Source organism: Polyodon spathula, chromosome 7 (genome assembly GCF_017654505.1).
Source record: "Polyodon spathula isolate WHYD16114869_AA chromosome 7, ASM1765450v1, whole genome shotgun sequence".
NCBI lineage: Eukaryota > Metazoa > Chordata > Actinopteri > Acipenseriformes > Polyodontidae > Polyodon > Polyodon spathula.
In genome coordinates this window covers 41,187,884-41,208,952 of record NC_054540.1, presented here as the reverse complement: position 1 = coordinate 41,208,952, position 21,069 = coordinate 41,187,884, and the positions used below count along the sequence as shown (strand labels likewise).

The 21,069-nt window shown below is 41.3% G+C and overlaps 1 protein-coding gene across 1 annotated transcript in view; it reads left to right on the top strand.

The window, feature by feature from the left end:
• LOC121318625 (serine/threonine-protein kinase 26-like) overlaps positions 1-20,752 on the top strand; it is a 61,939-nt gene extending 41,187 nt beyond the window's left edge. The window contains exons 6-11 of the mRNA XM_041255501.1: positions 15,574-15,759; positions 16,085-16,233; positions 16,483-16,579; positions 18,580-18,642; positions 18,732-18,865; positions 19,115-20,752. Coding sequence (XP_041111435.1) covers positions 15,574-15,759; positions 16,085-16,233; positions 16,483-16,579; positions 18,580-18,642; positions 18,732-18,865; positions 19,115-19,124 — 639 coding nt within the window. The 3' untranslated portion in view covers positions 19,125-20,752. The remainder of the gene's footprint in view (positions 1-15,573; positions 15,760-16,084; positions 16,234-16,482; positions 16,580-18,579; positions 18,643-18,731; positions 18,866-19,114) is intronic.
• The last annotated feature ends 317 nt before the right edge of the window (positions 20,753-21,069 follow it).

Below are 21,069 nucleotides of genomic sequence, written 5' to 3'. Positions count from 1 at the left end.
AAGAAAGCATACATTTCTACAGCAGTACAGCTTACATCATTTACTTATCTGAGGAGATTGTTTTTTAATTTTATTTTAAATTAACAGTAATAATATTTCTTACCTCATGTGATGAACTCCACATACCGAATGAACTCCCAGTCTCCATGTTGCTGGGTCAGGAGTTATTGTCCCTCCTCCATAAAGCCCCCCCCCCCCCCCCCCCTCCTGGAGTATGTGTCCAAATTGGGTAAGGATTCAGTTAGTGTTGGTGTTTATGTACTTACATTTTTTTTTGGTTTTGTTTGTAAAAAAAAAAAATTAAAAAATCATATTAGTAGGGGATTATATAGTGTATTTTTCTTCTTTTCATTTCTTCTTTCTAGCATCAGCTAGTTATTCTCTCTGTGGCTATCAGTCTTTCTCGCACACATGCCTTCTGTGTGTTCACTTTGTGGTTCTCCTCTTACACAATCTTGTGGTAGAGTGTTTTTGTCTAATGTGTGTTGACATGTCAGCCACACTGACACATAGGGGAAAGGCTCCCTTGACACCAGTTTGCCTGCTGATAAGTCTCATGCTTCATTCAACAAAAACAACTACTAAGAGACAAAGTAGTTCCACAGAGCACCGGAGCTCTGCCTTAACTCCTCCAAGGAAGAGAACGAGTAAATCCACCCATTCGCGCAGCAGCAGGGAGAAGGAAGCACCAGCTAAAACAGTGGTGGCCGTTGCAGAGATTCCAACCAAGGCTACCTTAGCAGTACATTTATTCAGCTCTTGTCAGCCGCATCAGGTCGAATTTATTTTCACACATACTCTTTATTTTACACGGTTTATAAGGCACTGCATAGGAAAAGGACACTCAGTACTGCATCTCCAGCCAAGCCCAACCCCTTGTTTGCTGTATTTTTCACATACCTCTTCATAGTCATGCATACTGATAAAGCCTCTCCTCATCACTCGTTTTATCACAAAACTCCTCAGTAGTGCGATCCAAGTCATTATTTTATTACTTTAACGTTTCAGATATCTGTGATATTCTTTGAGCACTGGATGGGGACGAAGCTATCTTTTTTGTTTGTGTCCGTGTTATTTCTGTGGTGCAGGGGCTGTGTGTATTGCTCAGGTCTGCCCCCTTTTTTTTTTTTTTTCAATCTCACTTGGTCATTGAAAGGTTTTCTCATCTTTTTCTGGAGAAAAAACGACTAGAGACCTGTGCTCGACGTTTTTTTGATGATATCGGACAGGGTCCAACATCAGACTAGAAAGGGAAAATTGTAATGTCAAGCATTCAAAATTCTAAAAGGTATTGACAGTGTCGACCCAAGGGACTTTTTCAGCCTGAAAAAAGAAACAAGGACCAGGGGTCACAAATGGAGTTTAGAAAAAGGGGCATTCAGAACAGAAAATAGGAGACACTTTTTTACACAGAGAATTGTGAGGGTCTGGAATCAACTCCCCAGTAATGTTGTTGAAGCTGACACCCTGGGATCCTTCAAGAAGCTGCTTGATGAGATTTTGGGATCAATAAGCTACTAACAACCAAACGAGCAAGATGGGCCGAATGGCCTCCTCTCGTTTGTAAACTTTCTTATGTTCTTATGTTCTTATGTTCTAACTGGTCCGACATAGGACCGCAAAGAGTTAATGCCCCGGTAACTAAGAATATTTTTTTTCAGTGGCTGCAGGAATTTGAAAAATCATAACAAGGCTACCCAGCTGATGACTCCACAAGAATTAATGCACCTGGTAACTAAGGATATTTTTTTTCAGTGGCTACATGAATTTGAAAACTCAAGGCAACTTGTATATCTACAGCTGGTAGCGCCAGTGGCTGATACGAGTACTGCAACAGCCTGGAGTACACAAGTGCAATACTACCCTGCTGACACAAGTAGCATGGGAGACAATGACGTTTCAGTAGCTGGAGAGGGTACTTCACTGGTATATACCCCTAAGAATGACTTCCTCTCTCAATACTAATACCCAGACTTTAAGGTGGATGATTTCCTGAGCATCTTAGATGCAAAGGATACAAATGCCTTTGAAGGTTTTCCCATCTGGATGCCTGTTGAGGCTGTATGGAGAAAAACCTGCTTGTGCTGCATCGTATCTACATAGAGTAGATACATTTTGTACATCACCTACTGGCCACAAAGAGCATCTTTTAAGCAGCCTAAAATAGATATTATCAAAGACAAAGGCACCTCCACATAAATTATCTGGAGCTTTTAGCAGTCTTTATGGAACTGAAACAGTTTGCACCAGTTCTAAAGCAAGCAGATGTGCTAGTTTGTGCCGACAACACCACGCCAGTAAAATACATAAATCACCAGGGAGGCACAAAGTCGTGGGAGACCTATTTGCCACAACAGAGAATACCCAGCTGCCACTGTTCTGCTCCTAGTTCCAGCAAGAAGCAGCCATGGCAGTAGACGGACTGTCTTACGACTGGCTTAATGTGTGTATATCCTCCCCTGCCATTAATCCCAGCTGTGCTCAGCAAGGTAAGAGAGACAGGGCCAGTCTCATTCTAGTAGTACTGGTGGTAAGGTGCATATGAATATGGAAAAAGTATGGAAAAATGCCAAACTGATTTCCAGGGCTTGAAAATGCTTGAAAAAGCCTGTCTTCGTTATGAAAGTCTGGAATTTTACTCGAGAGAGTGAAAATAATTCTATGATTACTTTTTATTATTGATAATAATTGATCTCGAAAGCGGGTCAGCAGCTCTAGCGGCAACTGTCTAGGCAATTTACTAGTAGCAACTATACTGCTTGCAAACAAATCCCACGAGGATTGCCCCGTGTAACACCCCTGACAACATCAATCCTATCCAGTCGGCGCACTGGTATACAGTGCCTATAAGAAAGTCTACACCCCCTTGAACTTTTTTTCACATTTTGTTGTGTCAGTGGCTCGAGAGTTTCATACATTTAAATGAGGATTTTTTCCACTTATCTACACACCGTACTCCGCGAAAAAAGTTTTTATTGAAAAAAAAATTATATATTAAAAATACAAAACTGAAAGATCATATTTTGGATAAGTCTAGACACCCCCTGAGTTAGTACTTGATGGAAGCACCTTTGGCAGCAATTACAGCTGTGAGGATAGGTCTCTACCAGTTGCACACCTAGATTTGGCAATACCTGACCATTCTTCTTTACAAAACTGTGCTGTCAAGTTCCTTGGGGAGCGTTGCTGGACAGTAATCTTCAAGTCATACCACAGATTTTCGATTGTATTTGTCAGGGCTTTGACTGGGCCACTCAAGGACATTTACATTTTTGTTCCTTAGGCACTCCAGTGTAGCTTTGGCTGTGTGCTTTTTTTGTTGCCGTCATGCTGAAAGATGAACATCCGTCCCAGTTTCACCTTTCTTGCAGAGGGCAGCAGGTTTTCCTCAAGGACTTCTGTGTACTTTGCTCCATTCATTTTCCCTTCTATCCTGACAAGTGCCCCAGTCCCTGCTGATGAGAAACATCCCCATAACATGATGCTGCCACCACCATAGTAGGGATGGTATTCTTTGGGTGATGCGCTGTGTTGGGTTTGGGCCAAACATAACACTTTGCATTTAGGTGGGGTTTTTTTTGCATACTTCAAATGGGATTCAAGGGTGGCTTCCTTCTTGCCACCCTACCATACAGGCCAGATTTATGGAGTGCTTGAGATATTGTTGTCACATGCACACTTTGACCAGTCTTGGCTATAAAAGCCTATAGCTCTTGCAAAGTTGCCATTGGCCTCTTGGTAGCCTCTCTGATCAGTCGTCTTCTTACTCGGTCATCCAGTTTGGAGGGATGGCCTGATCTAGGCAGGGTCTTGGTGGTGCCATACACTTTCCACTTCTTAATAATCGTCTTTACCATGCTCCAAGGGATAGTCAAGGCTTCTGATATTTTTTTATACCCATCCCCTCATCTGTGTCTTTCAGCAACTTTATCTCTGAGTTCTTTTGAAAGCGCCTTGGTGCTCATGGTTGAGTGTTTTCTTTGAAATGCACTACCCAGCAGAGTGAACCTACAGGAACTGCTGAATTTATCCTGAAATCATGTGAATCACTACAATTTAACACAAGTGGAGGCCACTTAACTTGGTGTGTGATTTTGAAGGTAATTGGTTACACCTGAGCTAATTAGGCTTCCAGGCCGAATGTCAGGAAGCCTATTGTTGTTGTAAAGATTTTTAAATTTATTATTATTATTATTATTATTTTTTTCTTCAATCAGCCGGAGAACCGGTTACCCCTGGCCTGCGGTGGTCCTCTGCCTACTTGCCTATTCTGGGGTGGAGGGCGGTGTTCAGACCCTTTTACCCCAGCAGGCTGTACATGCCACCTTCAGCTAAGACTGTAACCTGGAAGGCGCGAGAACTTTGAGGTGACTTCGTGGCCTTGTGGGACCTCTCAAGGCTCACATCAGTGATCGTCCCGAAAGTCTGCCCCGGTGTAATGGGGGCATCCAGCAGCGCCACCTTCTCGGTCTCTACGACCTTGGCTTGCATCAGCTATAAATGCCGGCGAGCGGCCACCATCGCCACCAGCGACATTCCTGATGCCTGACCTAACTCCTCGCCTTAGCTACCGCCTGGAGCTCCCCTGTTTCTGCCTCCGTGGCTCTGTCCTGCAGCCTCTCCGCCAACTGGCTCTGGTAGAATACCAGTATGGCCATGGCATTCGCTGCTCGCACGGATAGCACGGCCGACACGTCTGTCTTCTTCAACATTGTGTCCGTTGTTCTGCAAGGCTTTGACAGGCAGGTTGGGTCCTTATCCCCCTTGCTGAAGGTGGAACCTTGCACCAACACCATGTCCATGTCCCCGATGGTGGGGAATGCACCTAGGCCTGCTTCTTGGGCTCCTGCAGTCAAGAGCAGAGACTCTGCTGTTCTGGAGGCTGAGGGTGCAGATGCTGGGTTGCCCCAGGAGGAACGCACCAAATCCAGGAAGTCTTGGCATAAGGGGAGGGCATGCTGTGGGTGCCCTCTCTGCTGGAGGAAGCGGTTCGCCCTTCCCTCCGGTTCTACCGGCCATGGGACATCCGTGGCTGCAGCTGCACACTGCATTAGCACCTGGAACTCCACCCTCTGGGACACGTGTGGCAGGGGCGGCAGGATGCTCCCCACTGTGGCCTGCCTGACAGAGGTGGCTGAGAGAGAGACTCTGCTGGGGATAGGGCTGCTCTCCGTCGCTTAGTTTTCCTGAAGAACTTCCGACAGGGAGAGCAATCTACCTCACCTGCCAGTGCCTTGGCTGTGTGTTCTGGCCCTAGGTACCTGGCGCCGGATCGATGTTCATCCTGGTGATGTTCATTCCACACTGGTGGAAGCCACCGGAAGACCCAGTCGACTTTACCGACATGGTTTGCAGGTGACGCTGCTGCGCCTGATGAAGCAGCCTGTAGACTGCTCTCAAAACAATTCACCAGTGTCAAATTAGTCAGTGCCGGGATCGGCGTCGAGGCGGGCGCTCTCCTGCCGAGATAACAGTCCCGGGGTCGGTGCCGATGGGTAGCGCAGTCGGTGTCGGTCTGTAGACGGCTTCGAAGGGGTTCGCCGAAGCCGAATCAATCGGTGCCGAGAAAAGCGATGTCGGTGCAGAGTCAGTTGGTGCCGCTGTGTAGCGCGGTCGGTGCCAGGCTGTAGCCGGCTCCAAAGAGTCTGTGCCGGGTGGACCTGTTTCAAAGTCAGTGCTGATGATAGGCACGGTCGGGGCCCAGCTGTAGGCAGCGCCGAAGATGTTCACACCAGCTCCGAGTCAATCAGGGCTGGGTGAGCGCTGTTTCTCTCAGCCTCGCAAGTCAGCGGGAAAACAGCGGTCAGTGCCGGGGTATGCAGCTGATTCAATCACAGAGTCATTCAGCCACGCCGAGGGCAAGAGCAGCCGTGCTAGGATAGCCCGAGGCTTGAGAAGGGTGCTAGGCCCGAGCTGTTTTTTTTTTTTGGTTCGCTGTGACCGATTAAATCAGCACAGAGGACAATGCCGCAAGCCTGCAAGTCTCCTTACAGCACCACAACAGCTCTCACACGGTGTATCAGCTACATGAAGCCTATGTAGTGATAGTAAGCTCGCTAATCCCTTAAGAGGGGTCGAAACCAGCTCTAGCCAGAAAACTGACTCAAGAATCTAGAGAGAGCAGTGTTACCAACTCTCGAGAGCATGATTACCGTGGATCTTTTATAGCGCAGATTTCCGCAGTGCTGCACACTGCTGCACAGAATCACGGAGATGCGCTGTAGACGTCACTCAACACCCACAGAAATATATGCAGATTCTGCATAGCCCAGCGCAGCTTTGAAATGCTGTTGCAGGAGGCTGGCTGCGGCTGTGAACCAAAGGGACGATGCAGATATCACTAGTCACCTATGCTAATAGTAATGCAAATAACCAATAAAACTACTGCTGCCACCTTGTAGCAGAAGCGAATTAAATTTTATCATTATACAATGAAGCCGTGAACAGCCTTATCAACGCTATATTAAATAAATAAATCAATTACTTAAACAAACAATGTACTGAATCCGTGGTTAGTGATTTTACCTTGTAAATTTTACAGTAAAGTTAATGTTAATCAATTACATTAAACTGACTTGATAATCCAGACAAATGTAAATATGGGACGTTGAAAATGTGTGCTATGCTGCAAGGTTTGGAGAAGGCGTTTCTTTAAAAGCTGCGTGTGACATCAGAAAGACAGCAGCCAAGAACAGCCGGCGCAGCAAGCCCTAGGTAACGGAACGCAGCATTGAAACATGTATTCTGTGTCGTTGACACGTTTCCTTCAAAACCATTATCAAAATACAGTAATTTCACAAAAAGTCTTCCTCAGACAATTTGCTAAAGCTAAAGTACCATCGCTTGATTTAGAAGTGTTTTTGCAGTTGAAAAATGTGTTAACCATTGTATAAAGGAGTTACGATAATTGCGGTGTAGAATTAAATGGCATTAATACCGTAATGTACCTAAACCAAAAAAATCGGTATACAGACCCATCCTTATTGCCTTACCCTGCAACATATACTGTTTAATACTAATAATACATCTAATAGTAAATCATAGAATGGTAATAAAAAATATATAGTGTACTGTCACAAAGATGGCCGGAGTGGGTGGCGTCAGACCAGATCCAGAAAATAAAACAACGAGAGGTGGAGTTTGGTGGAGCTGAGCGAATGGTCTTGCTCAGCATTTAATAAATAAACAGAACAGCAAAATAAAAAGTTTTTAAAATACAAAAATCACAGGGCATGGCACTGGTAGCCAAAATAAACAAACAGACAAAACACGGTGAGCTTCTTTTAATGATTATTATTATTCTTATGATTATTTTTTACCTCAGACTCCAATCTCGTTCTCAACTCACCGAACACACAACCCCGAGTATGTGAAAACATGCAGCTTTTATGCAGCTGTACCGCGACTCGACTGCTAGTCAATCATTCAATTGGAGTCGTGGTACAACTGCATGTGAATTAATAAAGTGCAATTCCCTGTGCTCACATATTACATTTTACTTGCACGTGAAGTGCTGTGCAATCCTCGTGCCTAAATACAAATATACATTTTAAACACTCGTGTTACACAGACCCGTTTATATCCCGTGTACCAATGACTATACACCAGTATTAAACACACAACAGAAAATACACACAGGGGCGGGCACTTCGTCACATGTACCCACTATTTTTTTAAAAGTGTAAAATTGAAATTTTTTATATTATTGCCATTTTTTCATAACATTACTGTACAGAAATTTGACGGCTGGGGTATTTAAAATATGCAGCTGAAAGTGCCACAGCAAGTGCAATGCATGCTATTTAAAAAAATTCTCCGATTATTTTCTTGGAAAATAAAAACTCTGATTAAAAAAAAAAAAAACACGCTTTCTGTAACCCCTATGGTGTGTAACGTAGCATGTTAACATCGCTTTTTTGTATTTCTTTAATGTGATTAATAAAAATGTACCGGTAATTTTATTTTAGCAGTATGGTGCTTGCTTGTAACTTATTGTACCGATTGGAGCAACACATTCTCAGGTCAAACAGTCAGCCAAATGAAAATATACTATTTACATCCTCGCTATATGGCCTTCACTATACGATTAAATACGGATTAAAAAAGAAAAAGTCAAACTGCTGCTGATGTTGGTTCATACAGCTGTATGCAACCGGCATGGCAAAGCAACATTGTGTTTTTTTTTTTTTTTTTTTTAAATAAGGAGCCTAGATTTAAACATTTAACATTTGCAATTGAAATAAAACTGAAACTTTGTTGATACACTTTTTTTTGGGTGGGGGTGCTACTGTATTCTTCAATGAATAGGATCTAGCTAGAATACTGGATGCAGCAGCATGCCACAAATAGATACTGTACTTGTGAATAAAAGTAGAATTACAATCTCATTGCTGCTATGGGTATTATTATTAATGGTAGTAGTGACAAATACTGTAATAAAGAAAATCAAAGAATGGAAAACAGTACTAATATTAATAATTTAGCTAATGCCTTTATGCAAGGTAACTTTAACTTACTCCAACAGCTTATATTGTTTGTTTTGGATTGTCCTTTTACTATAGCGAACAAAAGGCTCTGGACCCTGTGGCAAAGTGGCTGCTGATTATTAACAGGTGCAGAGGTGATGCAGTACAGGAATAAAACATACAAAGATGTGTAATCCGGTATGGAAAAATGTATTTTATTTTTGTAGTCCTGCTCTGGCGACCAAATAATAAGCTGTGGTTATACACAGCGATGTTAAAACACGGAGCACAGTAACGGGTTTGCAGCCCTAAACAATAAACATGGTCATCCATTCCTGGGTGTGCGGTGTAGTACTTGTGGTGGGTGATACAGTTTATAGAGTGATAAATAGTGAAGTGCTGTTCCACATTTTACTGCTGGCCCTTAGCGACAGCTCTGGAACGTGTTAGCTGTCTATGAACACACAAGTAACAATATGGACAAGACACAAAACAAACACTCACAGTATTGTACTATTTACTGCACGGGTCCTTCCGGGTTATATTTTGTAACCAAAGCGAAGGAACAGATTACGAGTCTCCACACCCCTTGCTAGTACGCATGAGCCCTTGGTAAGCGATTGCAGCTGCTTTTACAATCTGCGGCTGCTACATCGTTTCCCGTCGGGTCAATACTGTCTGGCAACGGAGTCTCGCCGCTTCCAGGCTCACAGACTTCCCGACCCTGGAATTTAACTGTCGGAACAGCCTGTCCAGAGGACTATACCTTCGATGCTTTGAACCCTCACGGGTCGTGAGAGATTTACAACCAAGATTCATTATAATTCTAAACCTGGCTTTTCCCAGTCTATCTAAAGGTTTGTCGACCTGAGGCTAGGGTACGCATCGAACTTGGCAATAGCGTTTACCTTCCTGAAATCTATGCAGAAGTGGTTGCTGCCGTCTTTCTTGGCCCCCTATGACAATAAGACTGCACCCCTCGCTCCTGGTAGGTTCAATCACCCCAAGCTCAAGCATGTGCTATACCTCTTTGCGAACACCACTTCAATTTTTCTGGGATCTGGTACAGTCTCTCTCGCATGGTGATGGTGGAGAGATAACATTGCTGAACTCCTCAATAAGCTTATGCAGTTCCCGTTGCTTATCTGGAACCAATTGTTCCCCCATCGAAATGTTTTTTTGTTCTAGGAGTCTCTGGACAGGGGCCTAAAATTGTCCTCTATATTGCCTGGGGCTATAAACAAGACCTCCCTTGCCTGCCAGGGCTTTAATAAAGTTACATGATAAATTTCACGTTCATTACGGCGATCGGGCTGTCTAATTTCATAATTCATCTTCCCTATAGTCCGAATTACTTCATATGGCCCCTGCCATTTAGCACACAATTTTGATTCTTATGAGGGAAGTAGCAGCATTACCTTGTCTCCTGACCGAAAGGTTCAAAGTAGTGCATTTTTGTTGTAATGCTGCTGCTGTCGGTGCTGAGCCGATCTGAGGTTGTCCTGGGCCAAATGACCAACCAAATCTAGGCAATCACTTAGTAGGAGCACATGCTTCATTACATTTTTGGACGAGCCTTTGTGCTCTTCCCACCCCTTTCTCAACAGATCAAGGATGCCGCGAGGCTGTTGGCCGTACAAGAGCTCAAAGGGGGAGAACCCTGTCAAACTCTTCGGCATCTCTCTCACTGCAAAAAGGAGATAGGGAAGAAGCGATGCCCAATGTTTTTGCTCTTGTATTACAAACCATCTCAGCATCTACTTCAAAGTCTGATTAAAGCGTTCCACCAAACCGTCCATCTGTGAATGATAAACAGATGTCCTGATGGGATGTATTTTTAATATTTTATAACCTGCTGTAACGTGTTAGCCAGAAAATTGGTTCCATGATCAGTCAAGATCTCTTTGGGGATCCCTACTCTAGCCATAATCTGTACTAACTCTTGGCTATTGCAGCGGCACTAGTGGATCTCAGTGGAACTGCCTCTGGGTATCGTGTTGCATAATCTACCACTACTAATATATGTGTATACCCAGTCAGAAGGTAGCAAAGGGCCCACTATGTCCATTGCAATGCTTTCAAAAGGAGTGGAAATAATCGGCAGTGGAACAAAAGGGTGGGGCACACTTTACCAGGCAGTCTGGGCATGTGACTACATATTTCGACAAATCAATATGAAGACCTACCCAATAGAGTCGAGCCAATATCCACTCCCTTGTCTTGTCAGCTCCGAGGTGCCCCGCAAAAGGGATGTCATGCATCCCTTTTGACCTCGGTCCGACAAGACGGGTGAACCAATAATTGTGTTACAGGCTGTCCTGTGCCCGCGGCTAAATTTACCCTATACAGTAATTGCCCCTTGATACTGAAGTGTGGATATACTAGCGCCCCAGTGGCATCAACATCCTTACCTTCAGTAGACCGGTGATTATGTTGGTTCCACAATACGTCTGCACTTGAGTACCACATTTCCGGTATATTGAGGGGCTGGCGTAGCATCTGCCCTGGATTGCGTAGTAACCTCGCCCTCTTGGTCACACTGTGTTCCGACTCCTTTTGACTGGCATGTTACCATTCAAGCACTCTCCCACCAGACCCCAGTCTTGTCTTAGTGATGCTCCCTCCCATTTTTCAGTCCTTCTCTCTGTTTTTCTAGGACAGAAAATGGGGGGGAAACATTTCAGCTTGAAAAGGAAACACTTCACCAATTTGTTCCTTTTTCTTTGTCTGCCATGTTTACAGTGTGGTTGAAACTGCCATTAAATTTAACCAATTTTCTATAATTTGGCCAGTCTCAACCCAGAATTATTGGATGTAGTAGCCTTTCTGCCACTCCAACTACTAGGTGGCATTGTATAAATATACTTTTAGGGTGGGGTATGTCGCCGTATCTCCATTTACGTAGGAGATCGCCACCTGGCCTAGTGGTGGCCACGACAAACCACCCAAGAGAGATGCGTTAATTAAGGTCTGCACCCGGTTGTAACCTTGCCTAAAACTACATTAACTGCATAGACAGTCAACATGGTTTTAGGAAAGGGAGATTGTGTCTAACTAACCTGCTTGATTTTTTTGAGGATGCAACATCGATAATGGATAATTGCAAAGCATATGACATGGTTTATTTAGATTTCCAGAAAGCTTTTGACAAAGTCCCGCACAAAAGATTAATTCTCAAACTGAACGCAGTCAGGATTCAAGGAAACACACGTACATGGATTAGGGAGTGGTTAACATGTAGAAAACAGAAAGTACTGATTAGAGGAGAAACCTCAGAATGGAGTGTTGTAACCAGTGGAGTACCACAGGGATCAGTATTAGGTCCTCTGCTATTCCTAATCTACATTAATGATTTAGATTCTGGTATAGTAAGCAAACTTGTTAAATTTGCAGACGACACAAAAATAGGAGGAGTGGCAAACACTGTTGTAGCAGCAAAGGTCATTCAAAATGATCTAGACAAGATTCAGAACTGGGCAGACACATGGCAAATGACATTTAATTAAGAAAAGTGCAAGGTACTGCACGCAGGAAATAAAAATGTGCATTATAAATATCATATGGAAGATACTGAAATTGAAGAAGGAATCTATGAAAAAGACCTAGGAGTTTTTGTTGACTCAAATGTCTCCATCTAGACAATGTGGGGAAGCTATAAAAAAGGCAATTGCACGCTGCCACGTCACACATTCCATTGTCGCTGGGTGTGACATGGCCTGGTGCCCCTGTTGGTTGCATCTAAAACAGAAGGAGGGAACTTTGGTTAAACACATGTCTCGTCGCTTTTATGGCAACGAGGCCGGGGTAGCAGCTTTACCCCCGCTGGAGGTCAACCTTGATCTCCATGAAGAGGAGGCAAGGTTGCCCATAGGGGCCAGAGGTCTGGATCCCGGTTTTGACCATAGTGGTGATGGTGGAGGAGAAAGAGGGGGGGCAAGCTGCTCCGAAGGGCAGGTGCCGACAGTATCCCTGTCTGGGTGGAGAACAGGGAGCTCTTGTAATCTTCTGCGAGTTTCACGGCATCTTCCAGGGTGTGGGGGTTGTGGCACCATATCCACGCTTGGGTATTGGCGCCGACCACATGGCAGAATTGCTCCATAACCACTGCTCCCCGCATTTGCACGTTGGTTTTCTTCTAGGGGGTCAGCCAGTGTACCATGTGGTCACACAACCACTCCACAACCACCCTAGGGCGTGTCTCTGGGGATCTTTGGTACTCCCTGAACCATACCTGGGTAGTCTCTGCCATGATGTTGAGGCGACAGAGAATGGCCAGTTTGACCAGGTCATAACTGGCGGTGTTGAGGTTGCTCATAGCCTGGTAGGCTGCCCGATTCTCCCCGATCAGCAGGGTCGCAGCTGGCTCGCCCAGAACCCCCAAGGCCATGACGCGGTGATGGCCATCAGCTCAAACGCAACCAGGTACGCCTCTGGGTCATCCTCTTCCGACATCTTCATCGTCCGAGCCTTCGGTGCCAACATTGCTGGTGTTCCTGTAGGGGCTGGTGCTGTGGAAAATGCTAGTCCTACCTATTCAATGAGCGCAGTGTAGCATTCCTCCCTCTTTCTCCCGTCTGCTATCCAGCTCCTCCAGCAGCTCTCGGTCCATGATCCCATCCGACACCACGTGTGGCAAAGTGGCTGCTGATTATTAACAGGTGTAGAGGTAATGCAGTGCAGGAATAAAACAGACAGATTTACAATCTGGTATGGAAAAGTGTATTTTATTGTTTGTAATCCTGGTCTGGCAAATAAGTTCCGGTATACACAGCTATGTGTAAAACAGAGGACAGTAACATGGGAGAGGGGCCTAGAGAAAGTAACCGGTGTTGCTGTCAAAGTTTTTAAAAGCAACAAACTTGAAATATTGATCCATTGTTATGTAATAAATGTTTTCACAATGTATATTGAGAAATTATTGCATAATGTTAAAATGAGTATTTAATAAGAGGTAGTGTAAGGGAAGCATAGCCTACCTATTGATCGCATCATTGCAGACTTTCCCTTCAGTTTGTGTGTTCTGTGCAATAGACATGCCACAGAGCAATATTAAGGCAACTGATTTTACATTCAGAGGAATAGCAATTTCTGATTTTCAAAATGACCAGTTCCTTTTTTTCCCTGCTACTTATCAATTTATTGATAAATTGACATGGCATTTGATACATTTGATAAATATAATGTTGATAGTTAATAAGTCAATTAATAAATATTTCCACCATTTTTTTTTTTATTTCTAATCAAGCCAAGATTTGCAATCGGATTCTTGTTGCTGTAATAGTAAGTAAAGCACCTGATGACATAATGCAATAATGTTTAAGCATCACTTGGCTTGTTGTTGGCATTAAAATAAGAATTATATTAAAACAGTTGAGAAAGCAAATGTCCAGCACTGCTGTGAGAAAATCATATTTAGTCTCCGCTAACCCTGTAGTTCAGTCTACAAATAGATGTTTTGAAAAGACCTGTTTAGCTTATTGCTGGCATTTACAATAACATGAACAGTTTAATAACAGTCCAGCAATGTCATGTGAGAGTAATCTTATGTACAGTATTCCACAAATTAAGTTTAGCGTTTTACTGGTATTACAATAACCAGGTTAAAATATGAAACACTTTGATGTAAAGGCGTGTTGCCTTCGCCGCCAGATCAGAGCTACGTAGGCGGGACTCAGCATGAAACTTTATAATAGGTCAGTGTCGATTTTAAAAAACAACAGACAGTTCAATTTACCGGGGGGGGGGGGGGGGGGGGGGGGGGGCATTTCTTTCACAGCTGCTGTTTATAAAGATTATAACAAACAGTTTCCTAACAAGGTATATAATCACAAATACTTAAAAGAACACATAGGCTTATCAACAGACTTATTCTCTGTGCGAACTAAGCTAACTTTTCCACAGATGTGGTAATAAGTACATAATGTACGGTATATCGAATCACAAGTCGGGTTGTTCTAAGCGAAAAGCAGAAAAGACAGCTAGAAACTTCAAAAAAGCAGAAAATGCTAAAAAATAAAAAATAAAAAAGTGTACTGTAATGGTTTGAAAGTGGGCTGACAACAGCAGATGGAAGTATAGTGAGGCAGCGGCATTGCCAACCTCCTCGCACGAAAAATAAACAGTTGAGCCAGAGGAATACGTGAATCAGAGACATTGGATATGTACAACAGTAAATACAAGGTACTGAATCATGTATTGTAGGCCTGGTACCCGGTCAGTCACCTTTATGTGATTTTTATGATATAGCTACTTGGCCTGACTTTTTTTTACCAAAGAGCTAAGAGTTGAAATCATGAAACATAAACCTGTGCAGATAAATAAACTGACATTAATTCCCCAAAAATCGCACATGATTTGTACTCATTTTTGGAACAGAACTTAATTTATTTTAGGTGGAGGGTTGTTTTTTTTTGGGGGGGGGGGGTCTACTTCACACTCTAGCACCAGGGCCCGGTGGGTCCTAGCAGCGGCCCTGAGAAAACTGTCTTATGTAGATAATCAGAAAATGTTTTAGCTCTCTCTTTTGCTGAACCATTGCTTTTTTTTCTTTGTTGGTGCATCTGCCATGTTGAGTTTCAGCAGAGACCCGCAAGTGAATTCACATGATGAATAAACTCAACTGGGCTGGGTGTAGTACAAAAAAAAAAAAAAAAAAATATGCAGAAAGCTGCTTAAGGAGTAAAAAACACTGCAGCATTCCATTCCCAATGGCTAATCCCGGGATTCCATCTAAAGGAGTGGAAAATGTTGAATTGAATTGCCATAGGGAGAGGGGGGTAGCATGGGCAAGGTATTTTTTAGGTGTGGCCTGGGTGACATTAAACCGTTTTAGGCTGGGCATTAGCCTTCCCTACAGAGTTGCAAAGAAAACACAGTTCCACTCACCTAACTCCCTCCTCCCAAACAAAGGATCCTTTATACAGATGGCCACTCCCCAATTAGCATCAATTACCTAATTGTGGAATGGCCACACCTGCGATTGTTGGCATGGATAGAATTAACCCCATCCCTGCCAACCTTACATTCCCACACACATTATTTACACAAGTAGGGAGTTTGCCCTGTCACAGAGTCATTAACTGCAGTTCTTTTCTTTTTCTTTTCTCAGGCAGATATATGGTCTTTGGGAATAACTGCTATTGAACTGGCAAAGGGTGAGCCACCCAATTCAGAAATGCATCCAATGAGAGTGCTGTTTCTGATTCCAAAGAATAACCCACCCACCTTGGTTGGGGATTTCAGCAAACCCTTCAAGGAGTTCATAGACTCATGCCTCAATAAGGACCCCGCTTTCGTAAGTGCAGACAAAAAAATGGAATGCATTTTATTTTAAATAATAGTTTGCAGGTCAGGTATTGGTTTTAAACTGCATAAGGAAGATGTGAAACCTGCTCAGTTTTAGTATTGAATTTAGTAAATTATTAGATTTGTAGTTTGGAAAACAAGATCATGTATTTGTTATAAATTGAATTCAGAATTGATTTTTCAACATTTGTTAAACAAAGCAAGAGCAAAGTGTACTTAGAATGACAGAAAAGGTATATTTAACATTGAAATAACAGTAACCAGGGGAAGCTTTGTTTGCAGAAATTAGCTTGTTTTCTCTGTTGTGTTTTCAGAGGCCAACAGCAAAAGAGCTCCTGAAGCACAAATTCATTGCTAAAAATTTCAAGAAGACGTCCTGTCTGACAGAGCTGATCGACAGGTTTAAGAGATGGAAGGCGGAGAGTCACAGTGATGAGGACTCCAGTTCAGATGAGTCTGATTCGTAAGTACTGTGGAGTGAAATGTAGTTGCCTCTTAGGCACTCAAACCAACAACTAGATGCATTTGCATGTACACTCTAATAATGCTGTTAAATGTATATCTTAGACGCACATCCATCTGTTGTGTGTTTTGTTAATAAGGGAGTGGGTAGCACGACAAAGAGGAATATCTTGCTTGCCTAAAATTCAAAAGAACAATTTTCTTCTTGTTATGTCCTCAATGTTCAGTACAAATGTATTATATTTTACAGGGAATCAAACAACAACGATAATGATAGTTCAAGAACTGAGTGGTCCTTTCCTACAATCAGAAAGAAGCCAGAATCAAAAAAGATGCAAAATGGAACAGTAAGCCAATTGAAAATGTGATGCATTTTCAAAAGTCATCTTTTGAGGGAGATATCTTACTCCATTGCCCATCTAAACATGTTCTTTGTAGACTGTTTACCGCAGTGCAAACATTTCTGTGTTGTCACCCTTTGATATTTTGATTAAATCTAACAACTAAGTGGCTGAGTGATTAGTGCTACGAATCCACAGAAAACTCTGGATTCATTAACGAAACAGCGAGCCAGAACTATTCCACAGAAAAGCAAATACCATTTTATTATGCAACAGTCATTTCAACAATTAGTGTTACACATTTCAAACATAACACTTAGAAAAGGGCTTGCTATTTCAACAGTATAACTATGAACACAGTATTAGGTTCACAACATGTCTTAGGTGGCTAAGGCACGCATGACAATAAAGGATGTTAAACAGGACTATCCCTGTATGCCCCTTTTCCAGTGAGAACACGACTTCAACAAAATTCAAAACAAAAAGAAATCCTAACCCTAACTAAACTTAACAATCCCTAACTTTAGTCAGACGCTAATTTACTGACTTTAAATATATTCTCATAAATCACAGATTTAATATACTTTTGTTTTAATGTTCACCGTATAGAGGGTTCCTTACCTGCTCAGACAGCCTGTCCTTTTATACCTGCTTGGCTGGCTTGTTAAATTATGAACAAGTGTATTAGTTTAACTGATTGCCAGTCAATCCATATTCTTGGGTATCTTTGGCATTCTGGGAGATGTAGTTCTTGCTGTAAAGAGAAATGAAAAACTACATTTATTTTACTTTCAGGGACAAAAGCAGTTTCATCATCACCTGGTAAACCTACATCAATTACAGATGCTAGATTTAAACTCAGCGTTTGCATTTTGTTCCTGGCTTAACCACTGTTCACACAAGCTTCCAGCCCGTTACGTGCATCTCGAAAAATTACACTATGTAACACAATTTTTGTTCCTGGATAGTAAGTGTTATTTCGTAATTGCTTATGCCTCAAGTATAGAAAGTGGTTATTATTCCCCACAAACTTTGCTTTTGTGACCAGGACAGTGATATTCAAAATATCACTATTTCCAATGGGAAAACGGGCAAATGTGTGCAAATACAGTATAATCGTAAATCTCGAAAAACTACTCGCTTCTAAATCTTTTGTAGTCATTTTTGTATTACTTTAGTATAAATACATGTTAATTTGGATTCATATGTTGTTTTTTTCTGGCTTTATGTGAACGAAGACATACATTTGCCCGTTTTCCCATTGGAAATAGTGATATTTTGAAATATCACTGTCCTGGTAACAAAAGCAAAGTTTGTGGGGAATAATAACCATTTTCTATACTTTGGAGGCATAAGCAATTAGGAAATAACACTTACTACCCAGGAACAAAAAAATAATAATAATTGTTGCACGGTGTTATCACTTGCACTGGTATTTAGGTCTCGAAACAGTGAATTGTCTTTACGGATTCAACACTATTTACGGTACGTAATGAATATAGAAGGGCTTTTCAGATGATTACTGTGGGGTGTGATTACAATGAGATATAATGCGTAATGAAGTAGGTTAGGTATAGAATAATTAACGATACAGATATCAGGTGGACCCTATTAGAACTGCATCTTCAACAAGTCTAAAATAAAAATGAGGCCGTTATGAAAGTCTGAAGTTATATTTGTATTCATAATCTAAAGAAAGGTTTCAAGGGGACCTTGTTTGTATCCTGGCTGGGAGAGCTTTCTGTTTTCTCAGATATATAGGATAGGAGGCATGATATTCATTAGATAAAAAAAAAAGCATCCTTGTTAATTGCAGTGTTGGTAAGACTGCTCCCATGAATGAATTGAGCAGTTAGTGTGCTTGTAAGAATGAATTGAGCAGTTAGTGTATGTAGGAATGAAGTGAGCAGTTAGTGCTTGTAAGAATACCGGAAGACGCACACAATTTCCTCAGCTGAGTGAAGAAACTAATTTTTTTTTTTTTTTTTTTTTGTTTACCCTCCAAGGATCCAGACCCCTTGAAAAAATCATCAAGTTTAACCACAATTATTGTTCCGCTGTTTACTGAGGTAAGGCATCATAGAAAAGCCGTTGCACTTCTAGGGTTAAGAATTCAGTATGTAGTAAATAGCTTTTACATGTATGTTGTCTTTCAAAGCTCAAACAAAATAGGGATAATGCAACCAAAAAAGATGTGATTGAGGGACTTGAAAAGTGCATTAAAATGGCTGAAGAAACCTGCCCTGGCATTACAGACAAAATGGTAAAGAGGATCATGGAGAAGTTTCAGAAGTAAGTCCTTCATCTTCCTCAGTAATTGTGTTGTTCCCTGTCAGGTGTTTGGCTGAGACTCTTATACACTCTGATATTCAGAACAAATGGAGTGATATCCTTATTACAGAAACCATTTGAAGGGTTTTGTTTAAACAGACAATGGCTATGCAGAATACGAGCTGGATTATTAACTAGCCTACTTTGACACGTTTACATCTTTCTTTGATTCTCATGTAACCATCAGTCTTTGTCTTATTTGTTTTACAGATTTTCCTAGAAGATGCTCTTTTAATATGTGAGAAGTAGTACTCAGTCATCAGACCTTCATACTGATCTTTGCATATCACAGTTCCAAGACACGTGGGTTTAAATACAACACTCATTATTTGCTGCAGCTGGAATGGTGAGATGTCTTACATGGCCAGAAAAGGACAAATCTATCTATATTTGTAAATAGTATAAGGGTAGAAATATAGGCACATTCAGTTACTGGTTAAACTATATTTTGTGCTCGTTTCAAATTAGCGTTATTATGTAATAGAGAAAACGGGAAGCTGGAATGCGTTCATTAAATTTTTACTGAATACAGTTCATAAAGATAGTACTGCAAATCTACAGCCGTTTTTAAGGTTGGTCATGTTCCAACAATAATGCATTACTCTTAAACAAGGTGATTAGTGTATTGACAGTTTAAAAGCTGCTGAGCATACCTGATATCTAAAATCATGTTCAGTCACTTAAGGCAGCAGGGATTCAAAGTGAAGAGTCATTGAAAAATTGGAGGTCTAAGTTGAATTTCGACACTTTACCTGCTAGAGCAAAATGGTCTCAGTCTGATTTGTACTTTCTTTTGAAACTGCTTCAGCATGTGTGCTGCAGGCATTAATCCTGCTGCACAGAAGTAATCTTGTTTATACAGTATTTTAAATCAATACTGAGTCACTTTCAAAGAAGGATCAATTAAAGCATTTTGATGGTAAGTTACTAGCTTCAGATGTTAATCATATAGAATATGACTTGGGTAGATTTTGTTTTAAACTCATACGAAGGCCAGTTCATTATTGAATTGAACCCATGATATGCATTCCAGACAGGGGAGTCAGTCCCGTCTTAACTTTAGTTGTCTGAATTCCTTTACAACAGATTTTCACAGAAGTGACATTTTGAATCTTCAGTATTCTGGGGTACTGTTAAAATGGAAACGTATACTGTTCTGGTCAGACATTTGTATATCTAGTTTGAGAATTTTTCATCTTCTAGTCTAAAGGTTTCTGATTTGCTGGACAAACTTCAATTAAAACACAGGAATATATAGAAATCAAGATAGGGCTGAAGTCCAGTAACATTTCCTCTGGCACAAAGCTTGTGTGGCTTTTTTTTTTTTTTTGTATTAGGGTTATTTTTTTAAACCATTGCCAAGTCTTTAAAGTAAACTTGCATTTCTGAGATCAGGTTATTACCTGAAGTTGCCATCACAGTGTTTGAGGTAAAGACTTTATAGTTGCTGATGGATGAGAATTGTCAACAGTACATCCAATGGTGCCTAAACTATACTAAAGAAATGTAATGAACTCATTGTATCGTAATTATCATTGTATCTGTTGAAATGTATCTGCTTTTTATTATTTAATAAGAACTTCCCTTTTTCCTAGCTAGAAGTTGCCAGATTTTTAAGCAACATTTGGATAAAATTTTATTTTTTGTAAATATCAAACCAAAAATAAATAGTTTGTAAATAGCATTAATCTAGATCTTTCTAAAGGACTTCCATTGTGCTGCATCACCAGATGGATTGTAAAGCAGGTGTATCTTGTAGAGAGTTGTTAGTCTTGTAAAGTTGTTTAAAGATGAAAGCTACTTTTAGTTTGGGGTTTTAATAGTTTTAAGAATAAATATTTAAAATCAGGAATTTTGTGATTAGGTGCAATTTCTTTCAAATACTGTATTTTGACCTATCATCATATAGACAAGATGACTGGTTTCAAAAAGCAGTTCAAAGATGTTATACAGCTCTGGCCAAAAGCTTTGCATCACCTCGAATTTTAGGATTGACTTTTTTTTTTAATCTGAACATTGTTAAATAAAATCTAAATTATGTAATAAAATAAACTACAAAATGATGCTGCAAAAGTCTGCCAGAAGCCATAATAGTAGTACATTTTTTCATGTTAATTACAAAAATGTCAAATATTTAAGTTTGTCAGTTTTTCATTAAGTATATG